The sequence below is a fragment of the Chelon labrosus genome (genome assembly GCF_963514085.1).
Source record: "Chelon labrosus genome assembly, chromosome: 3".
In the NCBI taxonomy this organism is placed as follows: domain Eukaryota; kingdom Metazoa; phylum Chordata; class Actinopteri; order Mugiliformes; family Mugilidae; genus Chelon; species Chelon labrosus.
The window spans coordinates 27155818-27169466 of NC_140339.1; the positions used below are offsets into that span (position 1 = coordinate 27155818).

General features: G+C 41.6%; 1 protein-coding gene across 2 annotated transcripts; it reads left to right on the plus strand.

The window, feature by feature from the left end:
* The first annotated feature begins 5880 nt into the window (after nt 1–5880).
* Nucleotides 5881–13618, plus strand: shcbp1 (SHC SH2-domain binding protein 1). Of its 2 annotated transcripts, none has more exons than XM_084575036.1 (13): nt 5881–6072; nt 7032–7235; nt 7337–7452; nt 7618–7826; nt 7929–8024; nt 8165–8395; nt 9121–9298; nt 9809–9929; nt 10122–10253; nt 10658–10776; nt 11927–12013; nt 12562–12703; nt 12778–13618. In XM_084575036.1, the coding sequence occupies exons 1-13, from the start codon at nt 5922–5924 to the stop codon at nt 13071–13073; spliced, it is 2082 nt and encodes a 693-aa protein (XP_084431162.1). In that variant the 5' UTR covers nt 5881–5921; the 3' UTR covers nt 13074–13618. The 2 variants fall into 2 exon arrangements, with proteins under 2 accessions (XP_084431162.1, XP_084431161.1); XM_084575035.1 differs by having other exon boundaries at nt 5883–6072; nt 12775–13535.
* Nucleotides 13619–13649: the final 31 nt, after the last annotated feature.

Genomic DNA, 13649 nt, shown 5'->3' on the forward strand with positions numbered 1-13649 from the left:
ACATAGTGTAAGCAACCATAGTGTAATGGTAATGTTAGGTGTGCTAGAAAGTGGCGAGGTGTGTGTATGTGCAGTAAAATATTAATCTAACACTGCATGTTTCCAGAGATAACATTAGTCCAGATGCTGAAAGAAAGAGCTGTTGCCGGAGCTGGAGTCGGTTGTTATATTCTAATGTAAACAGTCAAGGAACCCAAAAATGAACACTTCTAATAAATCATTTAAGATTAGTTCCTTCCAGAAACTGACAGATTGTGATCAAATACAAACTGGAGGTTGATACACACTTGCATTTCAGGAGAAACTGTTCAAAAGGGAACTAACAAGAAGTTTCACCCAGTTCACACCTTGAGACTGGAGCCTCTGTCCGACGATGGGTCATTAGAGTACCATTCATCGGAGAAGGACAGGTAGGTATCTGGCCGTTAACAGACACTAGTCATTAAGTTTCTGATGAGTAACACCAACAGATGTCCCTGTTTAACTTCCCCCCAAGTAGCTACTTGGATGAGTGGAGAAACGTCTTCAAGAAATTTTCCAGTCCAGTTGAACTTCTTCAGCATTTTTGGATGTACCATGACCTGGATGACTGAGAACCGTCAGACATCTTATTATGCTACACAGAAGTTCACCACAATAGCATCAAAACAGCAGCCTCCAAAATGTGCACCTAATACCACTTGAGTTTGTTATACTTACCAATGATGATTTGTTAGTGACTTAAGTGAAAATTAAGCTTATGCCATAAAGTCTTTTGTCATCTTGTCTTGTTGTGCACTTACAGAACTTATTAATGTTAGCTGTGTGTTAATATAACTAAACAAGAATAGACAATATAACACAGAGACTATGTTGTTTCCTTAAGCAAATGATGAGCGGTTGAACAGTAAAGTGACTGATGTTATATCTACATTACTTTACATACTTGTCCTCCAGATGATCCAGATGAGCTGCACCAGTGGACCAACTCAACATGAGACAAAGAGCAGGACTCCTAACAGGACTTCATTATTGATTTGTGTCAAAAATGTGTTACCTTAAGTATTGATGTCTTCCTGAATGCAAGATGTGACTTTAATTTGTTAAATTACTGCTTGTATAGAGGAAAAGATTTTATTAAAATCCCGACTAACTCAGAGCAACTCAGGGTTCAGTGTCTTACTCAAGGACACTTCGGCATGTGGCATGATCAAACCGCTAACCCTCCGGTTTGTGGACAACCCACTCTACCTACTGAGCCACCTCCCCTTGGTAATAGCACATTCTTAAAAGCTGTCATTCATCCTGTCTTAGCAGACTGGTGATATAAACATTGAACATATTAAGATGATTATGTTTCTTTTAGTATTTGTCTCCACAATTTGAGACAGTGTCCTGAGAACAATGAGAAGACAGAAACATTGTGGGAGTGTTTTAACTTGATACTTAAACTAGACTTGTATTCCCTTGTCAAAAGAGTTGAGCATTCATTACATGTTTTATCAGTATTGTATGATTTGTTTGTACTTTAAATTGAAAGAGACATTTTTAGTGTGAAATCTAACATTGACGTTCTGCAGACGGCAAATCGAGTGCAAATATACTGTAAATAGAATTAATTGAAATGTGTAACTGTAACTTGTCATAAAATAAACCAAAGAAAATAGTGTCAATAAAAGGACTTTAAATACAAAAGGATGGACTAAATTTAAATCTATAAAATGTGAAAATATACATGCCATTAAGGTTATTATGCCCAGCATAGGCCCAGAGAGCTACATGGGGTGCTAAAGGGCAAAGAGGATGGAGGGTCAGATTATAGGAATGAGGAAGAGCAGAGGTGGGAAGTGTTATGTTCTTTAACCACATTAATAAACACAACAGTCAGAGCTTTGTTTAAGTCTGACAAAAAGCAGTGACCGTTAAGGCACATGACCAATGTACTTACAAACATCATCAAATTAACTACATCCCTGTCTCCTAAAAATAGCCCAGGTCTGGCATGTCTAATGTGACGGTCCACTGTAGCCATAGCACCATTGAGAAATTTATTGACCATATCAGTTTTGGCTGGATTAGCACTAGTCGTCACCAGGTCCCTTTTCTGTCAAAAACAAATCTATATGATCACGCCAAGGTACTGGAGGTGAAGCTGGAGCATGTCCTTCATCATGACCAACTTGACGTTGCTGAACTCCCCGATGTCGCTACCATACAGTGGATGATGAGGACATTCAGTGTTGCTCTTCCTTGAAAGGAGTGGACAAGAAAGCCTTGCCACTGCACTCCACACCAGCCACACAACAGACACAAACCTCCAGCATGCAGAGGTTACTTCTGAAAGTCTCTGCAGCTCTCTGGGAACCACGCCGGACAAAGCTGTCACCAATGATCCACAATGTCACTATGGAGGAAAATGGCAGTATAATAAATACTCACAGTAATGACAAATTACAGTAAGTAACACCACTATTATGTCACATCTGTAAGATGAAATGTGAAACAGATAAGTCTTTAAATACATTTTGTTAGTCAAATTAATATCAGCTGTCAAAATTCAAAGTAGTCAAAATGGTACTTGCAGTTCCTGTTGTGTGCAGCAGATGTGGAGGAGGCATTACAGGTGGCTATCAGAGCAAAGAGGAAAAGAGGTACAAAAACAGAGATCCTCTCGCCATAAGTCTAAAGATATTTCTAAGCAGTTAAATTCACGATAGTAATGTTCCACAGTGTGGACTTCCATCAGTATTAGAAGCATAAATACCCATGTGCACTCGGCTCAGCTAAAGCCATGTGAAAATTAGAATTACAGTTTAAACGTGGGTAACACTTTATATCTGCACACCATGGAGTATTTGTAAAACAGTAGTGATACAATTGTACACTTGATGTACAGTGAAGAATGAAACATCTGCAATCTCATAAAATAGACTTTTCTGTAGACTTTCAGAAAACAGAACTGCAGTTAAATTACACTAAACTTCTGCAATCTGATATAAAAGTACATCTAATCTAATCTAATCTAATCAATAAATAATAAATAATAAAATATTGACTTTAGATGGTGAATTCACAGTGATGTCCAGCTAGTCTGAGATCTGACTGCCTGTTATTTTGTGTTCACCATAAGTACATTTAATGAGTAACTGTTTGCTGACATGGTGAAATACACGCTTTCCTGCCAGTATAGATTTGATTAGCATTGTATTTAGTTACTTTACCTGTCTTTAGAATGCTCAGCATATATTGCTGATTGATATATATTGAATGGTCACAAGGGAGAAGGTCCCGGGTTCGAATCCGACTGGGCCTTTCTGCGTCGAGTTTGCATGTTCTCCCTGTGTCTGCTTGGGATCTCTCCGGGTACTTGTTCACTGGTGATTCTAAATTGGCCGTATGCATGGTGTGCATGTGAGTGTGAGTGGTTATCTGTCTCTCTGTGTTAGCCCTGCGATAGACTGGCGACCTGTCCAGGGTGTACCCCGCCTCTCGCCCGATGACAGCTGGGATAGGCTCCAGCAGACCCCGCGACCTTTCACAGGAATAAGCGGTTACAGAAGATGAATGAATGAATGGTCACACACATAGGTGTAAATCAGTGAATGAAGAATGAATAGAATTAAATGAAAATTACACATTTATTATAATTTATTAAATATTTTGAAAAATAAATTCACTAGTGTCTGTTTCAACTTATGTAGTAATAGGTAAAACATAAATAATACATTTCCAAATATCCATTGGACTATTAAGCTAATGTGTAGGCTTCTTTGGTTTAGGGTGCTGTGAAGTGTCTTGAGAGTGTCTTGTTTGACACTATATAAATAACATAACTGATTGGTTTCTTGAGGGATTCTGTGTCTTTCGTCTGCTCGTGCCTTGTTAGCCTCAGTGCATATTGTCTTTCCCCTTGACACTGGTCGTGATGACTAATCCGCTTGTTTTCCAGTTTTTCCTGTCTGTTTTACCTGATTCTGTGTAACTTGCTATTTAATACCCTGTTTGTCTTTAGTTTGAATTTAACCTCTTGTTGAATTTGTGTTCTTGGATTTAATCTGCTTACCCTTTGTAAGCCTTTACAAAGCCTTTTGATCCATATTTTTGTAAGTCATCATTGAATTTACTTTGAGCTGCTCATCCTGCCTTTCCAGTGACACATTGTGTCATTTTGATGACAGTTTGGTGACAGTTTGGTCCCTAAATATGGTCGGCATGAAGTCAGACCTATTCAGTGTATTCAAGTCTGCCAAGGCTGATTTTCACGGCCAGAATTTCATGGTGTGTCTGCACTAAGGAAGGCGTCCGGCATGAGGATTGGAAAGTGACACACACTTTTTAAGTAAGATTCTGTCCTTCAGGCACAATCAGAGGGTTTACACTTAAATGCTTTGAAGCTGAAAGTGACATGGTTTGAATGCAGATCAGCAAACGGATGGCATACCGACAGGTGACAAGGCAAAGTCTATCCCAGGAGGAGCTGTTCAAATATCTCAGTGTTTTGTTTGCAAGTGAACGTAAAAGTGGCTGTGAGATTAACTGTAGTTAGGTACAGCTACTGCATTGCTGCAGAAGATACACCATCCCTGATATTTTCTGGGTGACATTCTGAGATTGTGTATTACCGCTCTGAAGTGCAATCAGTCTGTTTTATAGGGAGTGGAGTTTACTGTTTCATTTCATAAGTATTTAGAATTATGGATCATTCATTCATTTTCTGTACCGCTTATTCCTGTTAAGGGTCGCGGGGGTCTGCTGGAGCCTATCCCAGCTGTCATCGGGTGAGAGGCGGGGTACACCCTGGACAGGTCGCCAGTCCATCGCAGGGCCAACACAGAAAGACAGACAACCATTCACACTCACACGCACACCTACGGCCAATTTAGAATCACCAATGAACCTAACCAGCATGTCTTTGGACGGTGGGAGGAAGCTGGAGTACCCGGAGAGAACCCACGCAGACACAGGGAGAACATGCAAACTCCACACAGAAAGCGCAGTCGGCCCATGGATTCGAACCCGGGACCTTCTCGCTGTGAGGCATCAGTGCTAACCACCTCCCCACTGTTCCACCCGAACAGATCCAGCTTCCCATGTGTAGTTCGGGTTAAATTTCCCAGAATGCAAAAAATACATCATGATACCATGATTTAGAAGGTTTGGGTGAATGATAAGCGGTGAAATGCTGTATTTTTATTAAAACAGTATAGTTCTGTTAAAAGACCAGTAAATCACCAAAATTTCACAGTTTTTTGTTTGTATTAACAGTAGAGTGATGTATTCAAAAATAACAGGTTAATACTGCTGGAATTCTGCTGTAAATGAACAGCAATTTCTAACAGTGTAGTTATTTGAGGTCGTGCTGCCACCTGCTGGAGAAATGTGAATATTTGTGCAACGGAATGCTGAAGCTTGCAGCAAAGAAACCCCCGGGATCTGCACCCATAATACCCATAATGAATTCTGCTCTTAGTGATCCACTGCTACGATTCACCATCATGACAACAGATAAAGTTATAGACCTATGTTTTTCATCGTTTTAATTTAATGGAGTGAGATATACAGATGATTAATTACATACCGTGACCAAGTCAAAATCATCTGCTGGCATGTGTTGTGTGTGTCAATACACAATACAGTTGAATACATGTATGGTCACTTACCTCACTCTAATGACTTGCACTGGTGTTCTTGGTCCAGCACACTCACTCAGCTGGCGCGTTTGACTGCGCATGCGTGGGGAGATCTCAGCCTGGCCGCCTATGGGCCGCCCGACGCCAGGGGGCGGGGCAGCCCGAAACTGTCCTTTCTGATTGGCTGTGGCTATGCAGACCGGGATATTTTTGAAAGTAGGTTTGTGTAATTGACCGAGTTGTTTTTGTCAGACATAAACCTGTAGCGCTTCTAGCTTTTAGTCCGTTAAAAGAAAGTCGAAATTGTTCTCCATGGAGCAGGAATCACAGGAAAACGCGTGCCCTGGAAAAAACATGTCGGACTTCGTAGTGGTTGAACCATACTCTGCTGTTAAAGAAGTTGAACTCAGCGTGGAAAACGGCGTTTCTGAAGTAGGACGTCGGGCGTCGGATATAACACAAGGTCTGTAGACGGATTTTTCTTCCTGTAGTTGTTAAATTCTCAACCCAGCAGTAATTTACGTTAGTACTCGTGTATTTGATTTGATCTGGTTGGCTCTATCGGCTAATGTAACGTTAATGTGATGTGTGTGTCGGTCCCTTGTAGTCTGTGCTAAAACATTCATCTTGTTACAGGCAGTGGAAGCAAACGCTCTCCATTTGCCACTTGTTCTAAATAACTCCTTGTCTGCTGCTCGGTGCTCGGTTTTTACGATCGAATCTCCATTTCGGTGAATCCTGGAAATTTGACAGTGTTTGATTCTTTACAGGATCAACTAGTCCAACTCCTAATATGGTGGTTTGTGGTTTGTGCTCTGACATCGTGGTGCAGTCCACCGTGACACTGTCTTGCTGCTTTCTTATTTACCGGTAGTACTTGCTTTACTTGTTTGTACCATAGACTGTGGAAAAATGGCCACACTGAAGCTAATGTCCCGGGGGTACGACCGGCGCCATCTTCCGAGTTTGTAGCCAGAGTCTGCGCAGTACTGTCCGCTAGTGGAGCCACCATAGACAGCCACATTATCGATGATCCGCCCCCTGCACGGAGCGGTTGTCAATGGCAACTGTCAATGATCATGGTGTCAGTCCAGTTTTTATAGTGTTAACTAACTAAAACGAAACTTACCAGACACATACACCGAAACTTACATTAACTACTCAAAACGACAGAATCCATCCTTGAAGAAAAATTGATTTGACATGTACTGTATTGTAGGGATCTGATGTCCTGTACTGCAACCAGCCTCCAGGGCCACATACTTTGGCTTCTTGAGAATCACCACTTAGTTTATATAAATAATCATGAAGCTGTAATGTCTGAAAAAACTAATTTAACACAAGTTGTTTCAATAAAGGTTAGAAATGATGACCTTGCTTTAAACCACCACTGAGATAAATAACAGATATTTCCTCCAACAGTCCTGTTTCAGGAGGAAGGGGATTACAGTGACACCGATGATGATGACGATGATGATGACAGTGGCACAGACCACTTTAAATCGGGGACCCAGCTGCAGAGATTTGAGCGACATGGAGGAGAGAGTTCCAGTCTTCCTGACACATTCCACACCAATCACCTGCTCTTCTATGAAAGGTTCAAGGTGTTCCAGGACTACATGCTCGGTAACCACAGCCACACGCTGTCCCACATTCTGACTTGAGTACAGTAATAATCAGAAATGTTAAAATATTCCTGATCTCACTTATTGATTGTCCTTTTTTAGGAGACTGTAAACCCTCAGAGGTGATGGGTTTCATTACAGACTACCTGGAAAAGGTGTTGAAGCCGTGTGACTGGTTGGCTCTGTGGTCTACTGATGTCTTTGATGTTCTGGTGGAGGTGAACCAACCATTAGACACGTCTTTACAGATATAATTCACCTTTTTGAGCTAGCTATGCCTCTTGCTGAGCAGGCACAAAACTGAATCTGTGTAATCGCACAAATGGAGTTTTGCTGGTCTTCAGTGTGCAGCACTTGGTAATTTCCACTTTTGCTGTTTTCAGGTGCAAAATGTGGACCTTAAGGATCTCAAGGCATGCGTGAGGCTCGTGCTGCCTCTGCAGTGTGTCACCAGAGACTGTGAATTTACTGAAGAAACCATGAAATCTCTGCTGGAGGCCACTCAGCACAAAGTGCCTTTGCAGGAGCTACAGGTGATCTACGAGGAGTCTGGAGACTTAGATCAGACGGCCCTTGCCATCGAACACCTCAGGTATGCCTCTACTGATAGAGTTCACTTGTTGTTTGCCGTTATATTTAGACGGTCTGGTGCTATTTCCTGCCCAGCTGCTCCACACTTTCCTCTGCCTCTCAGGTTTTTCTATAAGCACATCTGGAGGCAGTGGGATGAGGAAGACGAAGATGATGACTATGACTACTTTGTTCGTTGTGTGGAGCCTCGTCTCAGGCTGTGAGTACACCCAGTTACTACTATGATTATGCGGACCTAAAGTACTGTCCACTTGGGCTCTAACGGTCTAAAACTTAAAAATCTTAAACGTTAACCACAACACTGAGTATTTTTTGTATGCTTGTTGTTTTTTTTTAAAGTTACTACGACATTTTAGAGGACAGAGTCCCCTCAGGCCTTGTGGCAGAGTACCAGTCTTTACTGCAGAACTTCTCCCAGTGCTTCCAGCAGTTCTCTGTGCTTCGTAGTGGCCTCAGCACTGACTCAGATTCTGAGCTGGACAACGTATCCATGGTGGAGGGTCTGAAGCTCTATGACCAGCTGGAGACATTCAAGCGCAAGCTACACATCATTGAAAACCCCCTGTTGAGGTATGATCTCTCAGTGTGTCCTCAGAAATGGTCTACACCATCACCACTATTCTCTCTTGGATTCTCAGATCCAGCTTCCTTTGCAGCTAGGGCTGCAAAAACAAGTATTTTTTTTAATCAGTCACCATGATCTCAGCTGACCAGCAGGTTAACTTAGAACCCAGAAGATTCATGCTGTGATACAACACTAAAGGTGGGCTCCACCTAGTTAAAGCGTAATGTTATTAAGTTTTATAGGTCTATATGTGCAGAAATAATCTGCTGAAATTTAAATGGGCTGGAAAGCAGCACTGCTATGCGAGTGGTTAGCATCTGCTCTTGAGTCTTTTCTCCAAAACGACTGATAAAGACACAACAATGACTCCCAACTGACAATCAGACTAAATTTACTGAAATAGTCCAAATATTCAGCGACTCATCTACAGCTGGGAGTAGTTTAAATTTTAGTAAATGTGATTCCACTTTGTATTCTTCTTCTGGGTTCTGGCAGATTTGAGCTGCTAGTAATGTCACTGCTCTCTGCAGGACAGAAGTATTAACAACGTCTGGGTCTCTGTTTAATGAATTTCCTCACTTTAGACGTTTGAGTCTGGGCTTTTTTAGTCAACATAGCGATCTGTCAATGTATTCTATGCAAATCAACATATTTATCATCAATGACATCAACAATTTTTTTTGCAGCCCTATCTGCAACCTTGACTTTTACCCCTCTTCCTTATTTCCAGGTACGTGCTGGCCTACCGAGGAAATGTCAGACAGCAGTTTGTACAGAGTCGTGGGCTCAGACCAACGGGTATGAAGGTGGTTCATGTAGTTACAGCCTCCTGCAGCACCGTCCAGCTCCAGTCCCTCCTCAGTGCGAGACTGATACCACTGTGTTCCTCTGGTGACACTGAGATCCAGGTCAGTACCACACACACACAGCCCTAAATGAATCAGCTGTAGCGCCACAGCTGGGATTACTCTCAGGTCTTGCAGGCAACTAAAAAGTCTTCTTTGCTAATCTGGCAACATTGAATTTCTGCACAGGTCACATACACTGTCATGAAATGCTGCAACACACGGTGAAGGAGAGGCTTCAAATCTCCCACTTCACAAATTCCGTCTGTTCTGCCATAACGTGTTTATGTAGTAAGAAGGGGCGACAGTTTCTGGTGTGCAACCAACATGCTCACTTTGCTCTTCAGTTAGATTTGTTTAACGGTGATATTTCACCGTTATTATGTTTTGAGTATATATGCTGGTCTTTTTAATGTTGCCAGTTTCTGCTATGTACAACTCTAAAACCCTTCAATCTGTACTAGCCATTTATACGGTCATTTCATTGTAATTATTAATTTAATTACTTATCTGAATTACATATTGATAGGTTTAGTATATTTTATGAGACTAAAAGCTGTGTCATGTGTCTAGTTCCACAGAGACCCAGTATCAGCAGTGGATTTGTGCCATCAGGGTGATGTGGTGATTGTTCTTCCAGGAAACTACAGCGTCAGCAACTCCATCTTCATACCAGATTCCATCACTATTGAAGGTGGTAGAAGAACAAAATGCACCATGGTGTTATATTTTGTATTGAACCCATTGTGACTGTAAATATAATATTCAACGTGTTGTCCTGGCCCAACAAAGATAGTAGTGCAAGTACAAACACACAACTTTAGTGTGATTATAGACCTGCTGTGTTTGACTGATTTCTTGGTTTCTGTGCGGTGTGTGTGCCCAGGCTTTGGGTTTCCTGATGAAGTGGTGATTGAGAAGAAGAACAAAGGTGACTCGTTTGTGGAGTCAACGGGAGCTGATGTCAGACTGTCCAACATCAAGTTCATCCAACATGATACTATAGAAGGCATTCTGTGTGAGTACTGAATAGCTGTCACTAATATACAACCCTGTTGCCACAAAGGTTGCCACAAATGCTGTATAAAATGTAAGAAAAATGGGTAAGTGGAAGAATCTGAGTGACTTTGGTAATAGCCAAATTGTGATGGCTAGACAACTTGGTCAGAGCATCTCCAAAAGTGCAGCTGATGTGGACTGTTCCTGGTCTGCTGTGGTTAGTGACTATTAAGTGGTCTAAGAAAGGTACTGAATACTCACTGTCACTATGCATATGGTCCCTGTGGTAGAGATTTCTGCGGCCTCTGACTCATTTCTGCCATTTATAAAAAAAAATACTACCACTTTTGGGTTGGAACTTCATTCTTTGTGATAAAGTAGAAAAAATATGTTTACATCCTGGTGTATGTACCCGTTTGCCAGGTGTGCGTCAGGGGACTCTGAACATGGAGAACTGTGTCCTGCAGTGTGCGACCACTGGAGTTATTGTTCGAACATCTGCCCGTCTCACCATGAACATGTGTGATCTGTACGGCTCCAAGGTAGGCACTGCACGAAACTAATCATGTGTGAGGCTCCTCTTCACTGGATCTTTTCTGAAGTTTCAATCTGCTGCTCTTGATCAGCACTGCTCAAAAAAAATAAAAGGAACATATTCAAAACACATCAGATCTCAAAAATCGTGCTGGATATCTATACTGATATGGACTGGGTAATGTGTTAGGAACTAAAGGATGCCACATCGTTGGAGATGAAAATTGTCAACTCGCAGAGGGCTGAATTCAAAGACACCCCAAAAAAATGATGTAGCAGGCTAGTCCATTTAGCTAAATTTCTTTGCAGCAACTCAGAACAGTGCTTAGTACTTTGTATGGCCCCCACATGCTTGTATGCAGTCTGACAGTGTCGGGGCATGCTCCTAATCTTGTCCTGGGGTATCTGCTCCCAGATCTGGACCAGGCCACTGAGCTCCTAGACAGTCTGAGGAGCCTGGTGGCGTCAGATGGACCCATACAGTATGTATGATACATGATGTTCCAGAGGTGTTCTATTGGATTGGATTTAGGTCATGCGAGCATGGGGGCCAGACAATGGTATTAATTCCTTCATCCCCAGGAACTGCCTGCATACTATCGCCACAGGAGGCAGGGCATTGTCGTGCATCGGGTGGAACCCAGGACCCACTGCACCAGCACAGGGTCTGACAATGGGTGCCTCCCCAGACCATAACTGACCCACTACCAAATCTGTCATGCTGAACGATGTTACAGGCAGCATAACGTCTCCATGGCTTCTCCAGAATCGAGAGAGGCGGTCTAGTGGGCCCTGTGCTCTTAGGCCATCCACATGAAGTCTTTTTTTGATTGTTTGGGCAGAGACATTCACACCAGTGGCCTGTACAAAGGAGCAGATACCGGTCATGCTGATGGGTTGAGGACCTTCTATGGAACTGTCCAGCACTCCTAGAGTAACTGCCAGTCTCCTGGATCTCCTTCATGCCCTTGAGACTGTGCATATGCACCTGTTGTTAATTTTATACACCAAAGAAACTCATGATTAACAACCCCCTCTGCTACTTAACTGACCATATCAGTACCCCAGAAGTTGAATTGACTTAATGCTATTCTCTGATTTAAGTGTTCCTTTAATTTTTTTTATTTAATTTATTAAGATAAGATGTGTTGTGTGCAGGGAGCAGGTTTGGAGATTTACCCTGGAAGTGTTTGCAGTCTGGTTGGTAATGGTATCCATCACTGCAAGGACGGGATACTCATCAAGGTGAGATGAGTCTTAAAGTCTACTTTTAGGACTTGTGTAAAAATCTGCTTATATTTGGGGTATTTTTTATGCAGAAATGTAGAAAATTCTGATGGGGGCAAATGTATTGAGGCGGCACTGTATCTGACGAATTCCAGTTTGTCCATGTCAACAATAATTCCTACACATAATTTATAGTTTAGTCATGGAGTTCCACAGGGTGCTATGCTTGGACCAATACTTTTCACATTGTACAGGCTTCCCTTCTGCAATAATATTAGGAAACACTGCATACATTTCCATTGCTATGCAGGTGGAACCCAGATATATTTATCTATGAAGCCGTATTAAACAAATCAGTTAGTTAAGCTCCAAGCAAGGCTTAGGTGGCCTAAAACCTTTGCTTTGCTGTGATAGCGGCTCTAAGGCTTTTCCAGCACTGGTGAGATGTCAAGATGTCCCTCATGTGTAACTCAGACATGGGATGATCAATGAAACTTAACAACTACATGTTACATTTTGCTGATGGTTTTTGATAAACCAGTGTTATTAAAATGTCACGTTTGTAGGACTTTGCTGATGAGCTGGATGTAATGCCTTCAATCACCATGGAGAACAATATGATCTATAACAATGAAGGCTATGGGGTGATTCTAGTGAAACCAAACGATGGAGAACAACAACACGGTATTCCAGAGGATAAAGTTGAAGGTAGGTAGAGTCCCAGTAATGTTGTTAAAAGCTGATTAAATATCAATATTTACCTAACTTTCTATTCTCAGAAGATCCTACTGCTAACACAGCTGGAGACAAACCGCAAGAAGGTTCAGATCTTAACGTCATCTCCACATCATCAACCATCAGCAGCTTGGGCGCTCTTCAGCCTAATAACAGCACAGATAGTGAAGCAGCCTCCTCCGGAGGCAAGAAGTGGCAGTTTAGTCGACAGCTGAGCAGAAACAAGGAGACGTCCTGTAGCCGAGCAGTTGAAGATCTAATGGATCACCCGATCTTTGTCTCCATTCAGGGGAACCAGTTCAAACGCAATTGCATGGGTGATTTTGGCACATTCTTCTACTGATTAACACAGCTTTTAAGTTACAATTGAGTATTTCTGCACAGTAATATTTTAAAAATAGTTGAATAATATTTTCTGTCATATTGCCAATTCATATTTGTCACAGAGTTGTGCAGTGGTAACACAGGATGTGTCATGTGTACAGTAATGGGCTGCCTTTGTGTTTTTTTTTTTTCTATCAGCACTTTCACCAAATTGATTCCCACTTTTGATCTTGCACAAATGCTTTTATTTAATTTATTTCTTGGGGCTACTGATTCTAGTTTAGAAACATATATTAGTTTGGTGGTTTGACTTTGATTACGTATGTTATCTTGAAGGTAGTGGATTGTTGAAAACAGAGCAGTGTTAATAATTTGAAGCCCACAGTTTGTTTTATATACGATTGTCACAAAATTCCTCCAGAGATTTTAGTGTAAGTGATGTGTTTTATGGTTGAGGGAAATTTTCAGTAGTCAGATTGTTATGTTCTGAAACTAGAAGTCCCCCAAAAATGTTGAAGTGTAATGTTAATTAGAAATGGTGCAGATTTCCTGCAGATTAAAACTTGTCTTTTAATACAAATTACATGTGCTGTGC